We start from the raw sequence: 23,185 nt of genomic DNA on the forward strand, positions 1-23,185 counted from the left end.
GCAGTATATGACAAGTTGGAGAACAGTCTCTGTGTGATGCTCTCTGGTACTGGTAGCATATGACAAGTTGGAGAACAGTCTCTGTGTGATGCTCTCTGGTACTGATAGTATATGACAAGTTGCAGAACAGTCTCTGTGTGATGCTCTCTGGTACTGGTAGTATGTGACAAGTTGGAGAACAGTCTCTGTGTGATGCTCTCTGGTACCTGGTAGTATATGACAAGTTGCAGAACAGTCTCTGTGTGATGCTCTCTGGTACTGGTAGTATATGACAAGTTGGAGAACAGTCTCTGTGTGATGCTCTCTGGTACTGGTAGTATATGACAAGTTGGAGAACAGTCTCTGTGTGATGCTCTCTGGTACTGGTAGCATATGACAAGTTGGAGAACAGTCTCTGTGTGATGCTGTCTGGTACTGGTAGTATATGACAAGTTGGAGAACAGTCTCTGTGTGATGCTCTCTGGTACTGGTAGTATATGACAAGTTGGAGAACAGTCTCTGTGTGATGCTCTCTGGTACTGGTAGTATATGTCAAGTTGGAGAATAGTCTCTGTGTGATGCTCTCTGGTACTGGTAGTATATGACAAGTTGGAGAACAGTCTCTGTGTGATGTTATCTGGTACTGGTAGTATATAACAAGTTGGAGAACAGTCTCTGTGTGATGCTCTCTGGTACTGGTAGCATATGACAAGTTGGAGAACAGTCTCTGTGTGATGCTGTCTGGTACTGGTAGTATATGACAAGTTGGAGAACAGTCTCTGTGTGATGCTCTCTGGTACTGGTAGTATATGACAAGTTGGAGAACAGTCTCTGTGTGATGCTCTCTGGTACTGGTAGAATATGACAAATTGGAGAACAGTCTCTGTGTGATGCTCTCTGGTACTAGTAGTATATGACAAGTTGGAGAACAGTCTCTGTGTGATGCCATCTAGTACTTGTAGTCCCACAGACAAGTATTTTAGCCTGTTTATTAAGGATACACCGTTTCCATTCATGCCTTTCTTGTGACTTTCACCTCTTCTCACATAACAGAGAAGTGACTCTTTCCCCAATTCCCCCTTTTTTGTGACGAGAAATGTATTTCTCCCTGCAGTTTAATCACTATGTAGAATATATTAAGGATCTCGTCGGTGGAAAGGCTATCTGAAATCAGGATTCCCATCCACTTGTCATCTGCGTGCAGCCTCCCCCTCCCCCTCCCAGTACATTACTGGTGCATAGAATCCATTTCATTTCTCATGACACATTTCTGCTGATCCCTTTATGTGTGACCTACCTTAAGGTTATGTAATCAGCCCCTTAAAGATGAGAGACGGATGAAGGCTTCGCAAGACAAATGGTGGAGCTGGTGTTTATTCAGCTGCAATAAGAAGCATTTACAGGATGCCACCGGCACAGCATGCCAAGTCACCGAGGACCCTAAAAAGTCAACATTTCCCATCAATAATAACAATTAAGTGACAGACAATCTATGAGCCGACAGTGCGGATGGTAACGGACTCAGGGCAGGTATGTCCAGCCATGGTATACAGCCTCACTGCAGTCAATGGGAAATTCCTAGCCCAGGCGGTGCACTACTCACAGCGGGGTGACTACCACCCCCAACATCACGTTTTATTCTCGGAGCCTCCTGTAAAAAGTTTCCAGGACGAGACATTAAATTGCGATAAATGTTATGTCTCGGATGAAGTCAGGACAGTTGTGAAATAGCAGATCCAGAAGGAGAATGAAAGAAGAAGGAGAAGAAGAAAAAAAAACGCCATTCCCAGAGTGTAACACTTTCCTGCGTGTGATGATTGCAGGCAGTGTGGGAGGGAGGGAGCACTCCCTTTAAGAGGCAGTGACTACTCACATTTATAAAGCATTCCAGTATAAATTCATTGTTCCTCCTCCTCATCTTCACAATCTCTCTTCTCTTCTCTTCTTCTTCACATCCACACCGGGCGAGTAAGTGCAAACACATGCTGAGCGTGCGCGAGCGTGGATGACCCCTCCGAGAGGGACAGGTCTTCTTCATCCACCAGGACCCCCTGCTCCAAATCCTCCCTGGTTCTCAAGGAGTTAAGTGGTGCAGATGCTAACAGCTGTGTGAGCCCAAGGCTGGGAGGATTGTGCCTGGGATCCAGCATTTACTACCAGGATCTGATGGAGGAGAGGAAATAAAGTCACCTCTGCTGCTGCTGCCCCTCCAAGAAAGTTTAGCCCAGTCTCTGCTTCTGTTGACATTTCACTGCTGGCTCATTCATCCCCCCAGGCTAGTTCTATTTTTTTTTTCTTTTTCCTTTTTTTTTCTTTCCTACTCTCTCTCCAATTTCCAAGGGAGAACAATGATGCTGATTTTGCTAGTAATGTTTGCTGCTGCTATTTCTGCCAGGACTGCGGACACCAAGCATGGAGATCCACCTGCTTCTTCCAAACATCACCCATCTTCTGAGCCCCAGAGGAGGAGTGGGATAGTGCAAAATATTGACCAGATCTACGCCGGAGGAGGTAAAGTGGGCTACATCCTCTACGCAGATGGCAAGAAGTTTATTTTGGACTTGGAAAGGGACGATATGCTGCTTTCTCCTCACTTCAGCACCAAGTACTTGGGACGTCTGCATCCTCAGCATCGTTTCCATAGGCATTGCTTCTACAGGGGGACTGTAGACTCCAGCCCACAGTCCTTGGCCGTCTTCAACCTGTGTGGGGGTCTGGATGGCTTCTTTGCAGTCAAGCATGCCCATTATACCATCAAACCCTTAATCAAGGGCAAGGCTGGAGTGGGGCAGGTGTACAGAGATGGCTCTGAGAGGGTCCTGCATGTTTTTATCAAGGATCGCTTCAGTTTTGAGACTGTTCCTAGCAGAGCCAGCTGTGAGACCAGAGGGTCTGGAAATCACCTCCACAAACATGGGAATAACTCCAGGAGGCATCACAGAGAAGACCACCATAGGTGGAGCAGTCCACACCAAGCCAACCAAAGCATTGCAACTGACCCCAACTTCAAGGAAACCTTCTTACTACAGGAGGGAACCACACTAAAAAGACGCCAGAGGAGATCCATATCCAAATCCAGACATGTGGAGCTCCTCCTGGTAGCTGATGAATCTATGTACAAGAAGTATGGGAAGGACCTCCACCATTATTTGTTGACCTTGGCTTCCATAGCTTCCAGGCTTTACAGTCATCCCAGTATTGAAAACCACATCCGCTTGGCTGTAGTGAAGGTGGTGATGGTCACTGACAAGGAAAAGGGGCCGGAGGTGAGCAAGAACGCGGCCACAACTCTGAAGAACTTCTGCAAATGGCAACATCAACACAACCAGCTGGACGATGAGCACGATCAGCACTACGATGCGGCCATCCTCTTCACCAGGGAGGTGAGTGCCGGTGCACCGGGGCTGCGCTGCCTCCTCTCCTTACATGACCTGCCAGCACTTTATAGCTTTGGCTTTTTTATGGCGATGTGTATTTAGGCTAAACCACAATACTGTGCGTGGGAATTACTGGTTGTAAGACTTTAGTGTGCTGTAGGTCCCATTCATACAGTGCTTTATGGCTCCTGATCAAAATGTCTGTGGGGTTTTGTTCAACCAGCCATTCCATGCACTTTACCAAGCTGGATTTGCTGAAACTTGTAGTTCTTCTTTACTTGGCATGTTATAAACAGGCAATTAGATCGATTGGATGGAAGTGTGATGCTGAGACTAATAACTCCAACTCCAGTATATCCAACCTCAGAGTACTGTCTGTCTATGGATCGATCTATCTATCAATTATCTATCTATCTATCTATCTATCTATCTATCTATCTATCTATCTATTATCTATCTATCTATGATCTATCTATCTATTATCTATCTATCTATCATCTATCTATCTATTATCTATCTATCTATCTATCTATCTATCTATCTCTATTATCTATCTATCTATCTATTATCTATCTATCTATGATCTATCTATCTATTATCTATCTATCTATCATCTATCTATCTATTATCTATCTATCTATCTATCTATCTATCTATCTATCATCTATCTATCTATGATCTATCTATCTATTATCTATCTATCTATCTATCTATCTATCTATCTATCTATCTATCTATTGTCTATCTATCTATCTATCTATCTATCTATCTATCTATCTATCTGTTATCTGTCTATTGTCTATCTATCTATCTATCTATCTATCTATCTATCTATCTATCTATCATCTATCTATCTATGATCTATCTATTATCTATCTATCTATCTATTGTCTATCTATCTATCTATCTATCTATCTATCTATCTATCTATCTATCTATCTGTTATCTGTCTATTGTCTATCATCTATCTATCTATCATCTATCTATCTATCTATCTATCTATCTATCTATCTATCTATCTATCTATCTATCTATCTATCTATCTATTACCTATCTATTATCTATCTATCTATCTATCTATCTATTACCTATCTATTATCTATCTATCTATCTATCTATCTATCTATCTATTACCTATCTATTATCTATCTATCTATGATCTATCTATTATCTATCTATCTATGATCTATCTATCTATTATCTATCTATTCATCTATCTATCTATCTATTACCTATCTATTATCTATCTATCTATCTATCTATCTATCTATCTATCTATCTATTATCTATCTATCTATCTATTACCTATCTATTATCTATCTATCTCTATCTATCTATCTATTATCTATCTATCTATCTATCTATCTATCTATCTATCTATCTATCTATCTATCTATCGCTATCTATCTATCTATCTATCTATCTATCATCTATCTATCTATCTATCTATCTATCTATCTATCATCTATCTATCTATCATTTTCTTATGTTATGAGAGGGCTTGAAATGCTGTGACTTGTAGTGCCACCACATATTAATTATTGGGTTCCAAACTTATTTTGAAATGATTGGGTTCCAGGCACTATCAATGTTTCTACAATATAAATAAACGGTAGGCTGTCACTTGTAGTTCTTCTACAGCCTGTATTCCACCTGTTTATCATCAGTGTGTTAATTACAGCAGTCGATATTGCAGGATAGACGGGGTTTCGCTGAGCCGGCCATTGGCCAGTATGCAGCATGCTGCCTCTCAGGTAGTTTAACAGAACTACAAGTGCAGTCTTGGTGCTCACAGTCCCACCACCACCACTACCTTCTCCACTCACAGTCCCACCACCACCACTACCTTCTCCACTCAAAGTCCCACCACCACTACCTTCTCCACTCACAGTCTCACCACCACCACCACTACCTTCTCCACTCACAGTCCCACCACCACTACCTTCTCCACTCACAGTCCCACCACCACCACCACTACCTTCTCCACTCACAGTCCCACCACCACTACCTTCTCCACTCACAGTCCCACCACCACTACCTTCTCCACTCACAGTCCCACCACCACCACCACTACCTTCTCCACTCACAGTCCCACCACCGCCACTACCTTCTCCACTCACAGTCCCACCACCACCACCACTACCTTCTCCACTCACAGTCCCACCACCACCACCACTACCTTCTCCACTCACAGTCCCACCACCACCACCACTACCTTCTCCACTCACAGTCCCACCACCACCACTACCTTCTCCACTCACAGTCCCACCACCACCACCACTACCTTCTCCACTCACAGTCCCACCACCACCACCACTACCTTCTCCACTCACAGTCCCACCACCACCACTACCTTCTCCACTCACAGTCCCACCACCACCACCACTACCTTCTCCACTCACAGTCCCACCACCACCACCACTACCTTCTCCACTCACAGTCCCACCACCACTACCTTCTCCACTCACAGTCCCACCACCACCACCACTACCTTCTCCACTCACAGTCCCGCCACCACCACCACTACCTTCTCCTTTGGCAGCAATACTCATTTCCTTGCTTCGTCTTACATGGAACATCCCAATACTTGTCTGGCATTCTAGTTTATTTCCATTAGATATGTTGGCTACGCACCAGGTAGTGATAGTGAAGAACTACAAGTCTCAGCACAAGCTGTATCCAGTACACTATGAAGCAGAGGCTGAGACTTCCAGTTTATCACTGCCTGGCACGCAGCCTGGAATCACGAGCCTGCCAAAAGCTGCGCAGTGTAAGTATGCGCGGCACACTGGGACTTTACAGCTAGGAGCTATAGGTTACCTACATTTGTGATACGCTGAATTACCATGACCTCCACTGAGCTGCTCAATTCTGTAAAAAAAAAAAAAATCAGCCGGTCTTATTACATTACAGCTCAAAAAATAGAAATCTTTGTGCGTCTGTAATAACCGAATACCTGGTGTCTCCATGCAAGTATTTTTGCAGTCGTTCCAAGCAGGTGTTTCCAATGATATATTATTATGGAAGTGGGTTCCCTAATAACATCTTACAGTTGTTCTCCGGCACAGACATTCTGTATACACAGTGGGAGAGGTCCACCCAGGCTTTATACTAAGGAGATATTCCCTGACACTATGAGTAATTGGAATAAGCACATTCCTTCCACATGGAGAGCCTGGGGCTGGCGCTTCTGCCTTCTGCTCCGAGTATGGGAAGATTCCTGCAATATTATCTTCATCATCCATCCAAGAAATAAGTGTCACGTTTGCAGCTTATCATTCTCTATCGAGTCCCTTGGTTGAGAATAGTCTCAGCTGGTGGTGACAGATGACAAATGACAAACTTCAAGATGTCATAGCTCCTACACATGTATGCCTCCTTCCTATAATCCAAGAAGTATTGTTTCTCCTTGCGGAGAGTGGCATGTTAAGCAAGTCGAGGTGAGGAGACTTAAAGCCGCAATGCTCCTCTGGGAAATATGCAAATTGTCTCTTCAGAGAGGAAGAGGACTAGAACTCTAGTGCCACCTATTGGAAGTAGCAATCCTAATAGTCAATGTCGACCCTTTAACGAGCCTTGTCACATGACTTAAGATAATAGCCAAACCAGAATCTCGATTTGCATTGAGATTCTGGTTTGGCTATTATCCTAAGTCATGTGACAAGGTTCGTTAAAGGGTCGACATTGACTATTAGGATTGCTACTTCCAGTAGGTGGCACTAGAGTTCTAGTCCTCTTCCTCTCCTTCCTATAAGAAAGTCACGTCTAAGTGCAGTGTTGGACTGGGGTGCCAAGGGCCCACTAGTAACCGACTCCAGGGCCCCACTTCTTAGCTACATGTGACATTATCCTCATTCACAAATTTTTGACAGTGAGGGTGATCAATGAGTGGAACAGTCTGCCATGAGAGGTGGTAAGTTCTCCTTCCATGGAAGTCTTCAAACAGAGGCTGGACAGACATCTGTCTGAGATGATTTAGTGAATCCTGTTTCGAGCAGGGGGTTGGATCAGATGACCCTGGAGGTCCCTTCCAACTCTACCATTCTATGATTCTATGAAATTTATATAACAGTGAGCTGGGTAGATTGTTAAATGAATGAGATGCCGCCTCTGTCTGCACATAGTAATTCAACCATAATGGGCCAAGTACTGCTCATATAAGAGAGTGGCGGCCCACCAGAGAATTCTCCTGTGTTCCTGTGGGCCAGTCGAAGCCTGTCTACGTGTCATATACGCTATAGGGGATCCATAACGCGGCATAATTTTGTACATTGACGTGACAAACATGTTTTCATCCAGACCTGGAAACGTGGATGCCTGTAGGATGACATCACCGACTTCTACCTGAAGAAACAAACGTGACATAACAACCGTTGGCAAAAAAAGAAAAAAAGTACCAAACGCACAAAGCTATGGTTATGTTTTCATCTTTCAGGAAAAACAGTTTGTTTGTTTTTTTTTCACTTATTTTTGGCATCCCCATATTTGCCTGGGGTCACACCGAGCACTTCATAACGAAGCTCTCGACAGGTTGGGTGGAGGAAATGTGAGATCTGCAGCTGAAGGTTTAAACAAGGCCCTGGAGGATTGCTACAGCTGGCTGACTTGTATCTTGGCCGGCTGCTTTATATTTGAGAGAGAGCCTGAAGCCTTGAGGAAAGGCGTGGGTAATGTAGCTCCTGTGGTTCGTGGGTAAGACGTGAGTTTCAATTTTACCCACAGAGAGGTATTAAAGTTCAGAGAGAAAGTCTTATCGTAAGCAGCAATGAAAACATACTTTCTTTGACTCAGAGCAAATAGTAAGATTTACACTTTTTTTATTTTTAATATCAATCAGATGTGAATGCTTAAAACCTCAGTATGTAAGATGGATCATTTAACCCTTTGATTATGCCATTAGCTTCATAGAAACTGCCAACATCTGCCACAGTTTTACTATGCACAATATGACGAGAAGTGATGCTGGGTCAGGCTGGGGTTTCTTGGGCACACCAGAGTAATAGATCTGAGGACCACCTTGTATCTATTACATTAAGGCCACGTTCTCACGCTCAGTATTTGGTCAGTATTTCACATCAGTATTTGTAGGCCAAAACCAGGAGTGGAACAATCAGAGGAAAAGTATAATAGAAACATATGCACCACTTCTGCATTTATCACTCACTCCTGGTTTTGGCTTACAAATACTGATGTAAAATACTGACCAAATACTGAACATGCGAATGTGGAGCCATAGATACAGTACATCAGTTTTAAAGATGGATCCATGACTCCGATCCATTTGGTGGATTAGACTCAACTACTAAAGTCTATGGGGATCCAGGAGATGTTTAGGAAACTAGGAAGACAGACGTTGTACTTTAGAGTTCCTTCCAAGTTTCATCCATTTTTAACGGACACAATGTTAAAGGGGATGTTCACTATTTGGACTACAACCCCTTCTGAATCCTTATGTTACCCCTATAGATTGATAACACCTATACTCACCTCCAACGCCGGAGTCATTCCAATGGTGTCAGCACTGGTTCTCCCAGATATCGTGTGACATTGTTATGTCATGCAATCCTTGCAGCTAACCAGCATTGGCTTCATTCTCCCTTATTTCAGACAAATCAAGAAATGAGTGCTGTGGTTGCCCTTTTACTTCCTTCAGATGTCAATTACGTCCAGAAAAGAAGAGAGTGAAGCCAGGGCTGATTGGCCACAAGGATCTCGTGACATAACAATGTCACACAATCCCTGGGAGAACCAGTGATGGCACTGTTGGAATGACGCCGGCACTGAAGGTGTGTATAAGTGTTTTACTGGGAGGGTGACATAGGGATTCAGAAGGGGTTGTTCGAGTAGTCAAATAGTTAAGGGTCAAAAGGCAAAAAAAATTCAGGGAAAAAAAGGGACTGGAATAAAAACCTAATGTAACCAGAGAATGAAAGTCCATTTCTTTTGGATGGTAAAACTCACACGGATGCATGAATGTAGCGTTAGATAGTTCTATGGTGACAGCTATCTCACCATAGATCCTCCATACACAGAAATGCTTGTCTCAGCCAAGTGCTCCTGAGTTCCCTTTGATTGAGCCACTGACAGAATCCTCAGGCAATGGATTATCTCCAGGGTGAACAAAAGAATCGCCTGTAAAAATCCAACATGCCAGGTCCTTCTTTCCCAGACAATATCGGTCAGGTGAGAGTTAGGAGACCCCATGTACGTTACACTGTTGACTTGTTTCCCCAATATCGTGGGTTCGGCTGAATTATAGGGCGGCTTTAATAGGTTGTTTGTGAATCATCCTATACGAAATACAGTCTAGAGACCAGGGACTGGCTCCAAATTCATCTCAAAGGGATTGTCTGTTGGACATGTGGTCTATTATTGTGATGTCCTTGAGGATACTTTATTTTTCCAGTGAGATGGTCTGTCCTGGTATTCAAAGATTTAGTCAAGCTATTCGAAAAAAAATGGATCATGTGCCATATTGAAATGCCTCATAGTGAAGATTGGTCTTCTTTAAAAAGTTTCTTACTCTGGCCATACTCATGAGATTGTTTTCATCCGGCTGCGCATCCATGTATTTCCAAGGCAGAGTGGTTACAGCTGCTACCAGACATTTCTATCAATGTGTCAATGGCTTTTATGCCCAGAAAAAAATGGATCATCTATCGGGGAAGAGTCTGGAGTCGGAATCCCATATATATCAGACAGTCAATCAATCTCACCATAATCAACAGGTTCTTGCAATTTTCAGTTAATATTTATGGGAGCCGTTACGTTTCCTTCATGGGAAAGAGAAGTGAGCTTTAAAAACTCTCTTTTTAGCTCCTTAGATCAATAAATGGAACCACAGGAATTCTTAAGTTAGACTGTATTTTTTTTAGAAAATCCCATATCTGGGATGGTGAACATCATGGTGTGACAGCCACTGATCTGCGTTCTCATTCAATTTAGTCAGCATTTTACAGAACAGCTGAGTCAGCTAAGCAAGTCTTTTTTTAATAGCCTACACTTCATGACTGTACTGACTTGTTTAAGGAGAAAGGGATCATGCAAGAGGATATGCACCATAGGCACCATGTATATGGTGCCCATTTAGGTCCAATCAGCGCCGCATCACTCTTTATTTAGTCCTACTGACTAGTGTGAACAAGAGCAGTGTACATTTATTTTCTTACAGAATGGAGGGCTACGAATGTGATCAAGCGACTACATTTCATTTACAAAGCAGAGCTTCTTCCCGAAGGTAATTAGTATTGCAGCATTTTTTAAACCGATTGCACAGAACCGCAGCAGGCCATGATAGAACTTCTTTATGGTTTGTACCTAATCCACATTTTAGATCATTTTTATCGAAAACTAATTGGTAGTTCTTAGACTCTGGCCTTGATTCCTAAAGAGACCTGAAGATGTACCTGATTCATAAGACACTGTAGAGCCCTTTTACAAAATTTGCATTGAAGACCAGTAGTTTCATTTCTGCGAACACTCAATGTTTGAGGTGATAAAGTCCCAAAATGTAAATTTAATTGCTTAACATGGGCATCTGCAGGAAATTAAGGGACATGCCAGTTGTATGATATTTTATTGAGGTGTCCTGTGGTTCTCTAAGGCTAGATGTACAGTAAAATCTTTTGAGATACCAACCCATATATATCTTAGACTTATGTCAGACAAACCTGCCAATTTTGATGGGATAAGTCAAGCACGTGTATTGGGGTCCTCCAAGCTCCTCAAACTGGACATGGAGAAGAAAAATAGGATGGATTGGATGTAGAATTTGAATTTTAGTTCTCATGGTAGGTAAATCACCACCAAAGGAGTCTAGAAATGGCTTCTTCAGCTTTCTCTGTTTAAAATACGAGTTACATACATGTTTGGCCAAACCGAGCTTGTGCGCCTTAGCGTAAGGTCAAAATGCTAAGACCGACAGCTACGAAAAGCTAAAGGCTTGCTTAGAGGGGTTGTCCATGTTTGTGATAAAAATCTGCAGTCAATTTATGCGATTACAGACTTCTGAATCCTCACATTACGTCACTGAACTTTGTCAACACTCTCCGGTACCGACGACAAGAGAGGACAGTCGTGTGACTGCAAGTATGACATATACATACTCCCGGCACACTTTCTAACTAGACCTGCAGGGTCTTGCTCAATACAAGTGAGTGAGGTGCACATGTTTAGTCGGAATGCCGCCAGAAGTGTGCATATCGCACCGCCCGCTCTTGTCACCAGCATCGGAGTATCCTGAAAGCTTGCAGTGCCCTCTGTGGATTCTGAAGTATGCAGTCATATAGAATGACTACAGACTTTCATCACAATTCTGATAACATTGATAAGTTAATTGAAGAAGATCCTGAAAGGACATTTCATTTCTGTTTCCTAAAAAAATACTTTGAAGAATCTCTTGAGAAACCATTTGTTTTTTACCATACACATGGGTCCATCTTGCCATGTTTTTCCATCTGTATCTTGCAAAATTTGCTTAAAAAGATTTAAGCAGAAAATAGAAAGTGACATATTGTCTCGCATAACTGGGAGGACATCATCGGTCGGTAAGCGTAAATGCCCACAAACTATTTTCCGACGACAAACCGTCTTTGTCCAGTGACTACTGAAGGGAAAGTCATCTCCTATGGTGGCCCAAATCTCATCCTAGAGCTAAACTGTCCCCAGTGACCCAGACTAATCCATCAATCGTTAGATTCTTCAAGTGTAACAATATCGTCAGTTTCCAATGCTTTACATTTGCCCCGTCTTTTCATTTCATGTTAGATGTTGCATGCCAGCTTCAGAGTTTATAAATTCATTTCCACATCAGAGGTTTGGAAAAAATGTCCTTGGAATGCCTCGTGGAAACCACTCGTCCAGATGGCATGGCATAACTTCTAGAGCTGGAACTGCTTCTTAGCAGGTACTTTTGCTTTTCTGCCCTTGTGCATTCTTTCTGCATTATATATAAGCTGATCCATCCTGTTAAGGAGAAACTTTATGACCTAAGCGAAATCTATTCTTCTATTTATAAGTCACCGTGCGGCTGCAGATGTCCCCTTCCTCCTCTGATGGTCTTAATCTGATTAAGAAACTCTAGATCACGTTCTAAGAAGATACAGTACGTGTGAGCCTAACCTTTGGCCACCTTCCCTTGGCAAGTCCTTTCGTGAAGATGAAAGTCTGTAAAAAAATATATATAATTAGTCCAAATAAACAAGATGTTAAATTTAGATTGTAAAAGAAACACAATGTAGTATTTGTTTTCCAGATCCGGATCTATAATAGGTAGTCCCCGTAAATTTCATGAAACTAACTCGAAACATATGCTAAAACGGTTTGTCCAACGTACCATAACCCCAGGAGATGTCAGCTTCCTAAATATGTTTGAAACAATGAAGCAATGGGTTTGGAATTTTGCAGTAACGACGTCTGCAGTATTGTAATATCGTAGGCCCTTTTGGAAAAATGATATTTGTGGCGGCTTTCCCGAGTTAACCTTTTATTTCAGAAGAACAATGAATACAAAATCCATAACCTTGTATGGCACAAAATGAGAAATCTTTCTGGATATTGAGAGATTACATATTATTTCACAATGATCTCAGCAGTTTTTTTTTGGTTAGTAAGTTACGGCTGTGTGTATAGCTGTCCAACTTTAGCAAATGTGTTTTGCATGTGTAAAGTCAGTTCCTAGGCGACGCGACGCCAAACTTACCATGTCAGTGTTTGGATGGGCTGTGAGTGTTGCCTTTGCCAAGTCCAAACGTCTAGATGTCGTCTTCTCCATGGCATGTTTACCCGCCGTGAAGCAAATGCGTGAGGTACATTTTCCATTCCTGTTTACCGGTTATGTTGGCTTTGAACTTAGTGTCTATGTGCTAAAGAAATAATATTTGCATTTCATCTGTCAGTGAAATACATCTCACGAGTGGTTGGGAACTGTGAAATGCACTAAAGGTATGCATTAGCTGAACGCAGGAAAATCTAGAGCTGGCGAACAAATACGACCTTGGAATTCGAGATAAAACATTACCTGGAGTGACTTTGTACGTTGGCTTTTATGGTTACGCGGTAATCCACCCCAGAGCTCATGATACCACATTAAGGCTTTTGTCCAATCAGCATTATATTCTAAAGAGCAAAGTAATATTAATACAAATGAAATAATATTATGCAATGTCAAGTAGTAAGCTGAAAGACATATGACAAGCAGCACTAAGTACTATTTCAACATTTCTGCTTCCCAATACCTGATTTATGGTTGACTAGTAAGGGTTATTCCTTATCTTTCCTCTTTGCTTGAAATATCCTGAGATTAGTTTCATGAAAGGAGCAGGTTAAAAAAATGATTTTTTGATATTCTGTTGGGATGTTAATTCTAAATGTATCTAACATCTGGACACATAGTGGTTAAGATGTGGATTGCAGTCTGTCAAGGTGTTGCTAGTAAGTCATAAGAGTATATTGAGTTACATACTGCGTGGGCTGTGCTATATATTATGTGGCCACTGTTATATACTGCGTGGGCTGTGCTATGTACTACGTGGCTGCTATATACTATGCGGGCTGTGCAATATACTACGTGGGCTGTGCAATATACTATGTGGGCTGTGCAATATACTACGTGAATGGGCAATATACTACGTGACTGGGCAATATACTACATGGCTGGGTAATATACTACGTGGGCTGTTATGAACAGGTGATTCAGAACCACAATGGACCTAGTGGTTAAGAGCACACAAAGTGACCTGATAGTTACTAACATAGGACGAGCTCTGAGACATGGGAACTCTGCTGTCCGCAATCCCTAATCCTATCATACCACACTAGAGGTAGCCGTGGATTGCTCCTAATGCTCCCTATGCAACTCGGCACAGCCTGAGAAACTAGCTAGCCCTGATGATAGAAAAATAAGCCTACCTTGCCTCAGAGAAATTCCCCAAAGGAAAAGGCAGCCCCCCACATATAATGACTGTGAGTTAAGATGAAAATACAAACACAGAGATGAAATAGATTTTAGCAAAGTGAGGCCCGACTTACTGAATAGACCGAGGATAGGAAAGATAGCTTTGCGGTCAGCACAAAAACCTACAAACAACCACGCAGAGGGGGCAAAAAGACCCTCCGCACCGACTAACGGTACGGAGGTGCTCCCTCTGCGTCTCAGAGCTTCCAGCAAGCAAGAAAAACAAATATAGCAAGCTGGACAGAAAATATAGCAAACAAAAGTAACACAAGCAAAACTTAGCTTATGCAGGGCAGACAGGCCACAAGAACGATCCAGGAGAGAGCAAGACCAATACTGGAACATTGACTGGAGGCCAGGAACAAAGAACTAGGTGGAGTTAAATAGAGCAGCACCCAACGACTTAACCTCGTCACCTGAGGAAGGAAACTCAGAAGCCGCAGCCCCACTCACATCCACCAGGGGAATATAGTACGTGACTGGGCAATATACTACGTGGCTGAGCAATATACTACGTGGACATGCATATTCTAGAATACCCGATGCGTTAGAATCGGGCCACCATCTAGTTTATAATAAGCTCTTGAGGCAGATTCTCACGGAGATCTACATCCGGCCCATAGATCATAATAGCTCATTTACATATTAAATCTATCAACCCTTTTTTTCGATTTGAAATAAAAATATGTTTCAATTGTGAATGAGCTCTGCATTACAGCAGTACCTTTCATATCCCGATTCCCCACCTTTGCTGAGAAAATACCTTTGTAATCTCTCCGTTTTCGTATGTAAATGACCCCGGTCCGGTCCGATGGGCGGGGCCTACCTAAAAAATACAATATGGTATTCAAGGGGAAGTAACTGCTTCTCCTTCCTGTACAATTCTAGAGAAAGCTAAGAAGTACGCGCACTGACACTGGGAGTGCCAGTTACAAAAAGTTCTATAATAATCAATGAATATATGTACTTAATATAGTTTCATGTGAGTTCTTGTTAACAAATTATTATAACAGAGTATATAATAAAAAAATACAAAAAAAACCTCCAAAAATCTGTCACTTTCTTGGCTGGCACTAGATCCGCTTTCGCCGGCAAGGATTTAAATAGCACGTCTTCTAATAGATCTGTTGCCATGTTCCTTCATGATTTTATCATCAAGTTACCATGACATTTTCTGAGGTTACTCTGACTGTAAAATCCATCGTGAAAAGTAAATCTGTGCAATCTGCTCTTATTAATATCTCCTTACACAAGAAGGACAATGACAGAAAAATCCAATATCGACTGATTTAATGTCATCGCAACTCGTAGAGTCGTCCGGGAAGATCTACATTCTCCTTAACTGAATTGCTGTTACAATAAAATAAATACTGTACATTCTTGTTGTTCTTGGCCTCATTATGTTCTCCCGCTCCTTCATTCTGTAGAGATGCACAATTCAGCAATATCCAGCTTCCTCCGAGCCCTTGTATTCGTGGTCGTATTGACCTTGGACAAAGACATCTGCAATGATGAGAATTTAATATATTGTCTTCATTTGAAAATTGTAAAACTCCCCATTGACAAATATAAAACAATTTTGTAAGTACAAGAAATTATACTTATGGGAGCACTAAACTAAAATGCACACAAATTCTCTCCTGAAATTCCTCCCTTAATCATCTCCTTTTATTTGATTTTGTTTTTTCGTATATTATAATTAAATTTAAGGAATATATATATATATATAAATCCTTTCCTCTCCTTCTCACTATCTTTAGACAACTAGCTGCAGCGGGATCCTCTCCCCCGTTACAAAACCCCACCCCTTGCTAAGTGGGTTGTGCTTCATCCAGCCAATGATGGACAGCAGAAGATTAACCATTTTGTTACCTGCAGGATTTCTACAAGACTGTTTAAGCATGCAGAAAATGATGCACGCTACCAAATAGTGAATACAACTATTTTTGCTGACTCATTTTAACCTTTCTTTTTAGAAAATGAATCATATTGAGAATGGATAGAGCAGCAGCAAACATGTGCCACATTTTTTTTTCTTTTTTTTCACCAATCTAGCAGTTAGCACTGTGTCCTACGGAGGACAGAGAATGAACTTCAACCCAATATTGCGGCCAGCATGCAGCCAGCGGGTAAGGAAAGGGTGAATCAAACACCCAAAACCCCGCCCATATGACCACAAACCTGTCCCGCCTAATTCAGGTGACAGGTTCCCTTTAAAATGAAACATGCCACCTGCCAAACCATTTTAAATTTATATGGGTGCTTCCATACTTTTGAGACAACCTTAAAATTGGCTGTTGGCCATGAATTAGGCATAACCTACCGAAACATGTAGGAAAGTTCAAGGGCTCCTGTATTTTTTGATATCCTGTTTTAACCATGATGGCGTAAATGTTAAGACTTATGGGATTTTTTCTGCATTCATGGACTCTTTCTAAGTTTGGTGTTAAAACGTCTGTGTATCTAGGCAGAATTTAAGATTTGGTGAGAGTCCTAAACAAATTTTACAGAAATTGATGGAGGGCAGATCTGTATAATCAATTTATCTGTTGGTCGGGCCTAAATTCCTAGGAATTGAAAGAAAATTTGGGCCAAATTTCTAGACAGTAGAGATGAGTGAATAATTTGAAATTAAAATTCACCAATCTTTTCCAAAAATTTACTCTATTGGAAACTGCAATAACTCTAGATATATATGACACTGTGAGGTTTCCTAGACAGTGATTTGACTTGTTTCAAGCTCTTGAAAGCAAACACAACCTAAGTAATGTCATACTGACCTAATCATATATGGCAAAGGGTAAGCAGGCAGCAACTGCTCTTCATTTCTGTGCTGTCACACACTATTTCTGTACAGTTTATTCAGTGTTTTATAGCTCTCTCTCTCTATCTCGATGGCTGAGCTGTGACATCCTATCACTAATCTAGATTCCACACAAATTGGAGCTTCATTCCCTGCCTCTGCTTTTATACAGCCTATAATAGTCACTGCTGTGCTGTCATACGCCATTTCTATACCGTCTATTCAGTGTTTTATGGTTTCCTCTTACTATCTCTATGACTGAGCTGTGATGTCTTCTCACTATCCAGATTCAAAACAAATGGTTGATTAATCCCTGTCTCTGTTTTTATACAGCCTATGATAGTTTTCCCTGACTGGCTGTACTTTATCATGTGATTTGATAGCTAAAATGCATTATGGCAAGTCTGCCAGCCTTGCTGAATCCAGCTAATTCCTAAAAATGTTACTCAAACTAGATATGCATTTAATTAATTTGCCCTTTACTATTAGACAGTTAAAAGTTAAGTATTTTGGCCGACGTGTGCTGGAAAGGCTGCAACATCTTATCGGATTCCCCTCCACATTCACTAAAGTATAGGAGAAAACAACATATTTTTCCCCTTTTTCACGCTCTTTTTTTGCTGTTTTCGAAATCATTCTGGGGAAGTGACATATCTCAGAAAAACATTAAAGCTCTTAATAATAATGTTGAGCTCCTTTAGAGCCGACGTGATATACGGAGCTTTTTTATAGAAACAATTAGTCCCTGACCAAACAGCGTAAAATCAAATTTTCACAGTCACAGGCGCAGGGAAGAAGCTGCTCTCACAAATTACAGCCAAATGCCTCCGATATCGGAGTCTTTTGTAATTAAATCAAAGGTGTCCTTATCAGCCGGTTGCAGTATTCCTGAAATTTTCGAGCTGATAAACTTGCAAAAAGAACTCATGGGGTAGAGTGAAAGGCTTAATAACCCCAAAATGTGGGATCTTTCGTCGTTCATTCACGTATGTTAATCCTGTCACCTGTGATGAGGGTGCCACCGATACACGTCTCATCATTCTCCTTCAGCCGTACTGATTCCTGCTGGCAGGTTGCTGATAGACAAGCTTCAACATCATGGTGGATTAAAAAACAGGAATTTGTAGACGTTCTGCATTCTTTTGTCCTAGGTGAATTATAGCAATTTTATGGCATGAATGTCTAAACTTGCTGCGTCACCTGTCATGGAATCGAGCGATAGACCAAAATTATATCAAACCTGGTATTATGTGCAGCATATCATTTACTGCTTTTTAGATGGTTGGCATATTTCTATGTAGAACCATTATTTGTGCACTTTGCTTACATTACTGTGTCATAATGTCAGTGGGTATTTCACTCGCTAACCATACAGTGTGGAATACACATCGGTGAGCTGGCCGTCATATCATAGTAAAGACTAAGTGAAGGGGTGTCTACCTCCATTTTCTGGCTTATGTAATGTCTACAGAGATACTTAGAAATTCACCTCTGGTGTCATAAGAGGTGCAGCAAACTCTGTTACTCTTTATCGTGTCTGAAGTGGGAGTGTGCACTCCTGTGACCAAGAGTGTGCAATTTTCATCCATGTGGTCACATGGCCTCACTCAAGTGTATTTAACGTAGCTGGACACAGTCTAGTCAGAAAGTGGCTGGAGGTAAGCAAATCGCTCCTGGCGCCAACACCTGAAAACTTTCACAGGGTGCAGTGCGTGTGTTGTAAGTTGTTATGAACAAGTGATTCAGAACCACAATGGACCTAGTGGTTAAGAGCACACAAAGTGACCTGATAGTTACTAACATAGGACGAGCTCTGAGACGTGGGAACTCTGCTGACCGCAATCCCTAATCCTATCATACCACACTAGAGGTAGCCGTGGATTGCGCCTAACGCTCCCTATGCAACTCGGCACAGCCTGAGAAACTAGCTAGCCCTGAAGATAGAAAAATAAGCCTACCTTGCCTCAGAGAAATTCCCCAAAGGAAAAGGCAGCCCCCCACATATAATGACTGTGAGTTAAGATGAAAATACAAACACAGAGATGAAATAGACTTTAGCAAAGCGAGCCCCGACTTACTGAATAGACCGAGGATAGGAAAGATAGCTTTGCGGTCAGCACAAAAACCTACAAACAACCACGCAGAGGGGGCAAAAAGACCCTCCACACCGACTAACGGTACGGAGGTGCTCCCTCTGCGTCTCAGAGCTTCCAGCAAGCAAGAAAAACAAATATAGCAAGCTGGACAGAAAATATAGCAAACAAAAGTAACACAAGCAAAACTTAGCTTATGCAGGGCAGACAGGCCACAAGAACGATCCAGGAGAAAGCAAGACCAATACTGGAACATTGACTGGAGGCCAGGAACAAAGAACTAGGTGGAGTTAAATAGAGCAGCACCTAACGACTTAACCTCATCACCTGAGGAAGGAAACTCAGAAGCCGCAGCCCCACTCACATCCACCAGAGGAAGCTCATAGACAGAACCAGCCGAAGTACCACTCATGACCACAGGAGGGAGCTTGACCACAGAATTCACAACAGTAAGTATTCACAAGTCTGCAGTCACATGGAGTGACTGCAGACTTGTATCCAAAGGCCAGACGACCCCTTTAAGACATCCAAACATAGCTGAGCGCCTAGCTTGGCTAATTTTGCAGACTTCAGTAGAACAGCATGGCACACACTCAGTTTGCCGATCTGTTAGGCTCTTGCCGCCGTAAATGAACGATGGAAGAAAATGGGACACAAACACATGAAAAAAGAAGCTGACAGCACTCGCTGTATTATGGAGCTCTTTCCAACTCCATGGAACCCTTTTGGAGAACAGCAACAATCAGAAAATAGAAGAGCAGCGCTCCATCCAGGGGTAATAGTAGAAAAAAAGTTTTTCCGCCATGGTAAAATATGACGTTTTGACCAGCAGTAGGTGGTACTTGACAAAGACCTACTGCTGGTTGAACCGTCGTATTTTACCATGGCGGAATAAAGTTTTTTTCTACTATTACACCTGGATGGAGCGCTGTTCTCCTATTTTCTGAAAATGGGACACAAGTCTCCTCTTCTGGCAATTGGGTATCACCTATACAGTGGGTTGGAATACCCACAATTTTGTAGACTTGAATAGAGCGGCATGGCGCACAATCAGTTTTGACGATCTGCTAGGCTCTTGCAGCCATCAATGAACGATGGAAGAATAGAGGACACAAGTGTCCACTTCTGGCAATTGGGTATCACCTATACAATGGGTTGTAATACCCCTTTAAGGCCAGTTTCCCATATCCATGTTTCGCTGTCCATACTCAGATCACAATTCACGGCTGGCAGCAGATCTACTGACCCGAACTTGGCAGCCTCATATGCGCCTATAGATTTGTGCCAATGAATGCCAGTCAGTGCAACGCAGTCTGAGTACAGTTAGTAAAATGACGGATGAGTGGGAAATATGTGTGATTTAACAATCTGGCTTCTCTATAGAGAAAGAAAAACCCAAGAAAGAAAACCAAAAAAAAAAAGAAAGTATCACTCTTTTTGCACACTTTTTTAAAAAAAATAAATGCTTGAATTTTAGGCATCTTCATTTTTGGGCCAAATTTCTTATGGTTTTTGCAACCCTTTTGCACTACTTTTTTCAGCCATTCTCATATTTTGGGATGGGTACGAGTATCATCATTCTGATGTTTTCTGCTAATTCATCATGTGCGATATTTCAATTCGTTGCAAAATTTTTGGGACATTTAGAGTCCGATTAATCAAAACTGATGTTTTGTCTGCCTGCGTAAATGAACGATCTGCTGGTGTAAGATGCACTAAATGTACGAACAGGCATGTGCCTCTTAATGAAGTTGGCGCTTCTTTCTGCTGCTGAGCGCTAACATAAGAAACATAATAAAATAATATTCAGCTCATCCAAGTGCACATAAATCCCACATGGACAATCGGACAATCCCTCGTTTAACCGTAGAAGTGTAGTGAGGATAAAATACTGCCAAGGATTTATTCATGAACTTTGAAAACCCAAACAGACAGATGCATCACTCATTTATGCGTTACAGGCACAGGTGAACATTTCTCTCGTAATTTACCCTACTTTATTTTATGCTGAGCTCTGACCACTTTTTGAAAAGTTATCAAAGCTGTTGGAATTAAAATTCCAAAAGTGACAGAAATTTGGTGCAAACTGTGTGAAAAATGTGTCTTAATTTAGGCTTCTTTTACACTTGCCATGTTTTTTTGTGGCCCGTTTTTCTGGTTTGGAATAGGTCCATCTCGTGTCTCTGCAGGCCTTCGAAGTGATAAACAGGAAGTACATGGGAGTGTCCTAGTAAAAATATGGCGTTCTGCAATTACGGTCTTCACGGTGTACCGCAAAATCAACACACTGGGCAAGCTTCTGTTGTTTTTGCGGCCCCATTGATTTCAACGAGGGCCGTGTCTGTAAGCCGTTAAAAATATCGAGCAGGTTCGATAGTTTTTTACGGTGGTAAATGCGGCCCTTATGGTCATACGGCGTACAGCGCTCCGACGATTTTTTGCTTCCTGTTTTCGCAGCCCCATGGAAATCAATTGGGGGCACAAAAACAGACCGCAAAAACACGGCAAGTGTAAAAGAAGCCTTAGTGTTGCGTAGGTGAAGGCAACATTTTTTAGCTTCTAAAAATCTCATGCACTGTACAATGCAGCGGATTTTCCGCAAGAGAATATGTAGAGGAAAATTTCCTGTGTTTTTGTACCATGGGAATTTTAGCCTTGAAAGGCGCAAGAAAGAAACTGGAAAAGTTGTTAAGAAAATGGAATTGATGAATCGGTGCCCATGAGTAAAGAAAGTGTAGAGAGATATAGAAGGTATCGAATATAGCATCACACCTGTAAATACGATGAATATCCCCAGGATGGTCTATCACACATGTTTTTATATGACTTCAGTCTGAATAATGCGGAAATGTGAATGTGAGCTGGCAAGGAAATGCTTGTTATATAGACAGGTGATGCTTGTAATCCATTCCACTCCGGCAAGACCCCGTCCACCAGCCGGAGGGTTTGTCTGTGTAAGTTGCTGGCAACACGTTGTTACTCACTGTTAAGCATAAGAAAACATGATTTGCATGACTTATTTTTTTTCCTTCTTCTTGGGCAGGATTTATGTGGGCATCATTCATGTGATACCCTGGGAATGGCAGACGTGGGGACCATATGCTCTCCTGAGCGCAGCTGTGCAGTAATTGAAGATGATGGCCTCCATGCAGCTTTCACCGTCGCTCATGAAATTGGTATGTAGTGCTGTTTCTGTTCTGTAGCCAAATCAAACACTCTAAACAGCTGCATTAGTAACCCAAATACCCGTCAATGAATTCCAGACCTGCAGTTCTCCGACTATTAACGGAGGGATTAACCTGCACACGGTGGGTTCTTTACTACACAATACGGGGTCATCATGAGGATGGACACCACTCACTTGACATGGTGTAATAAGAATGTATTATCATTGAAGGTTGTGTAAATGCCATATTTAGATTATATACACAGTATATTGTAACCGTTACTCGGAGATGTCATGGGGTTTACCCAACTAATGCAAATCACATGGTTCACTGAGCCAGATAAGTATGGGCCGCGATGCCGTAACTTCACCACTCAGTTTTGTCACCTTTTGATCTCTCTTCTCCCGCAATGAAATCACAATTTCTATGACGGAAATGTATAATTTGCAATCTTCTATTAGAATGTATATATATAGATATCAGTTTTAAGATTGTAGCACCAAGAAGGAAAGGAAAAGTCATGGGGTTATAGAAATCACAGGATCAATATACATGTTAATCTTATGAAAAACTGCATTTTCAAAACATCTCGATTTAGTCAGAAAATCCAGAAATCCCAGAACTTACAGCCTTGGCTGCTATCAATGAGGTTATTAATGGTTGACAGAGGAAGGTTCTACAGCCCTTAATATACTTGAGCAAATCAACAAGATTTGCAATTGCCAACCAATGACGTCTCAGATGTGCTTGAGGGGAGACAGGCTGCTCAAAGTAGCACAAGTAACATGCAGTCTGGGGTTATGGTGTTGAGA

General features: G+C 41.8%; 1 protein-coding gene across 1 annotated transcript in view; it reads left to right on the top strand.

Moving 5' to 3' along the window:
- Positions 1-1,339: 1,339 nt before the first annotated feature.
- ADAMTS5 (ADAM metallopeptidase with thrombospondin type 1 motif 5) overlaps positions 1,340-23,185 on the top strand; it is a 133,336-nt gene continuing 111,490 nt past the window's right edge. The window contains exons 1-2 of the mRNA XM_069760863.1: positions 1,340-3,362; positions 22,250-22,382. Coding sequence (XP_069616964.1) covers positions 2,328-3,362; positions 22,250-22,382 — 1,168 coding nt within the window. The 5' untranslated portion in view covers positions 1,340-2,327. The remainder of the gene's footprint in view (positions 3,363-22,249; positions 22,383-23,185) is intronic.

Source organism: Ranitomeya imitator, chromosome 3 (genome assembly GCF_032444005.1).
Source record: "Ranitomeya imitator isolate aRanImi1 chromosome 3, aRanImi1.pri, whole genome shotgun sequence".
In the NCBI taxonomy this organism is placed as follows: domain Eukaryota; kingdom Metazoa; phylum Chordata; class Amphibia; order Anura; family Dendrobatidae; genus Ranitomeya; species Ranitomeya imitator.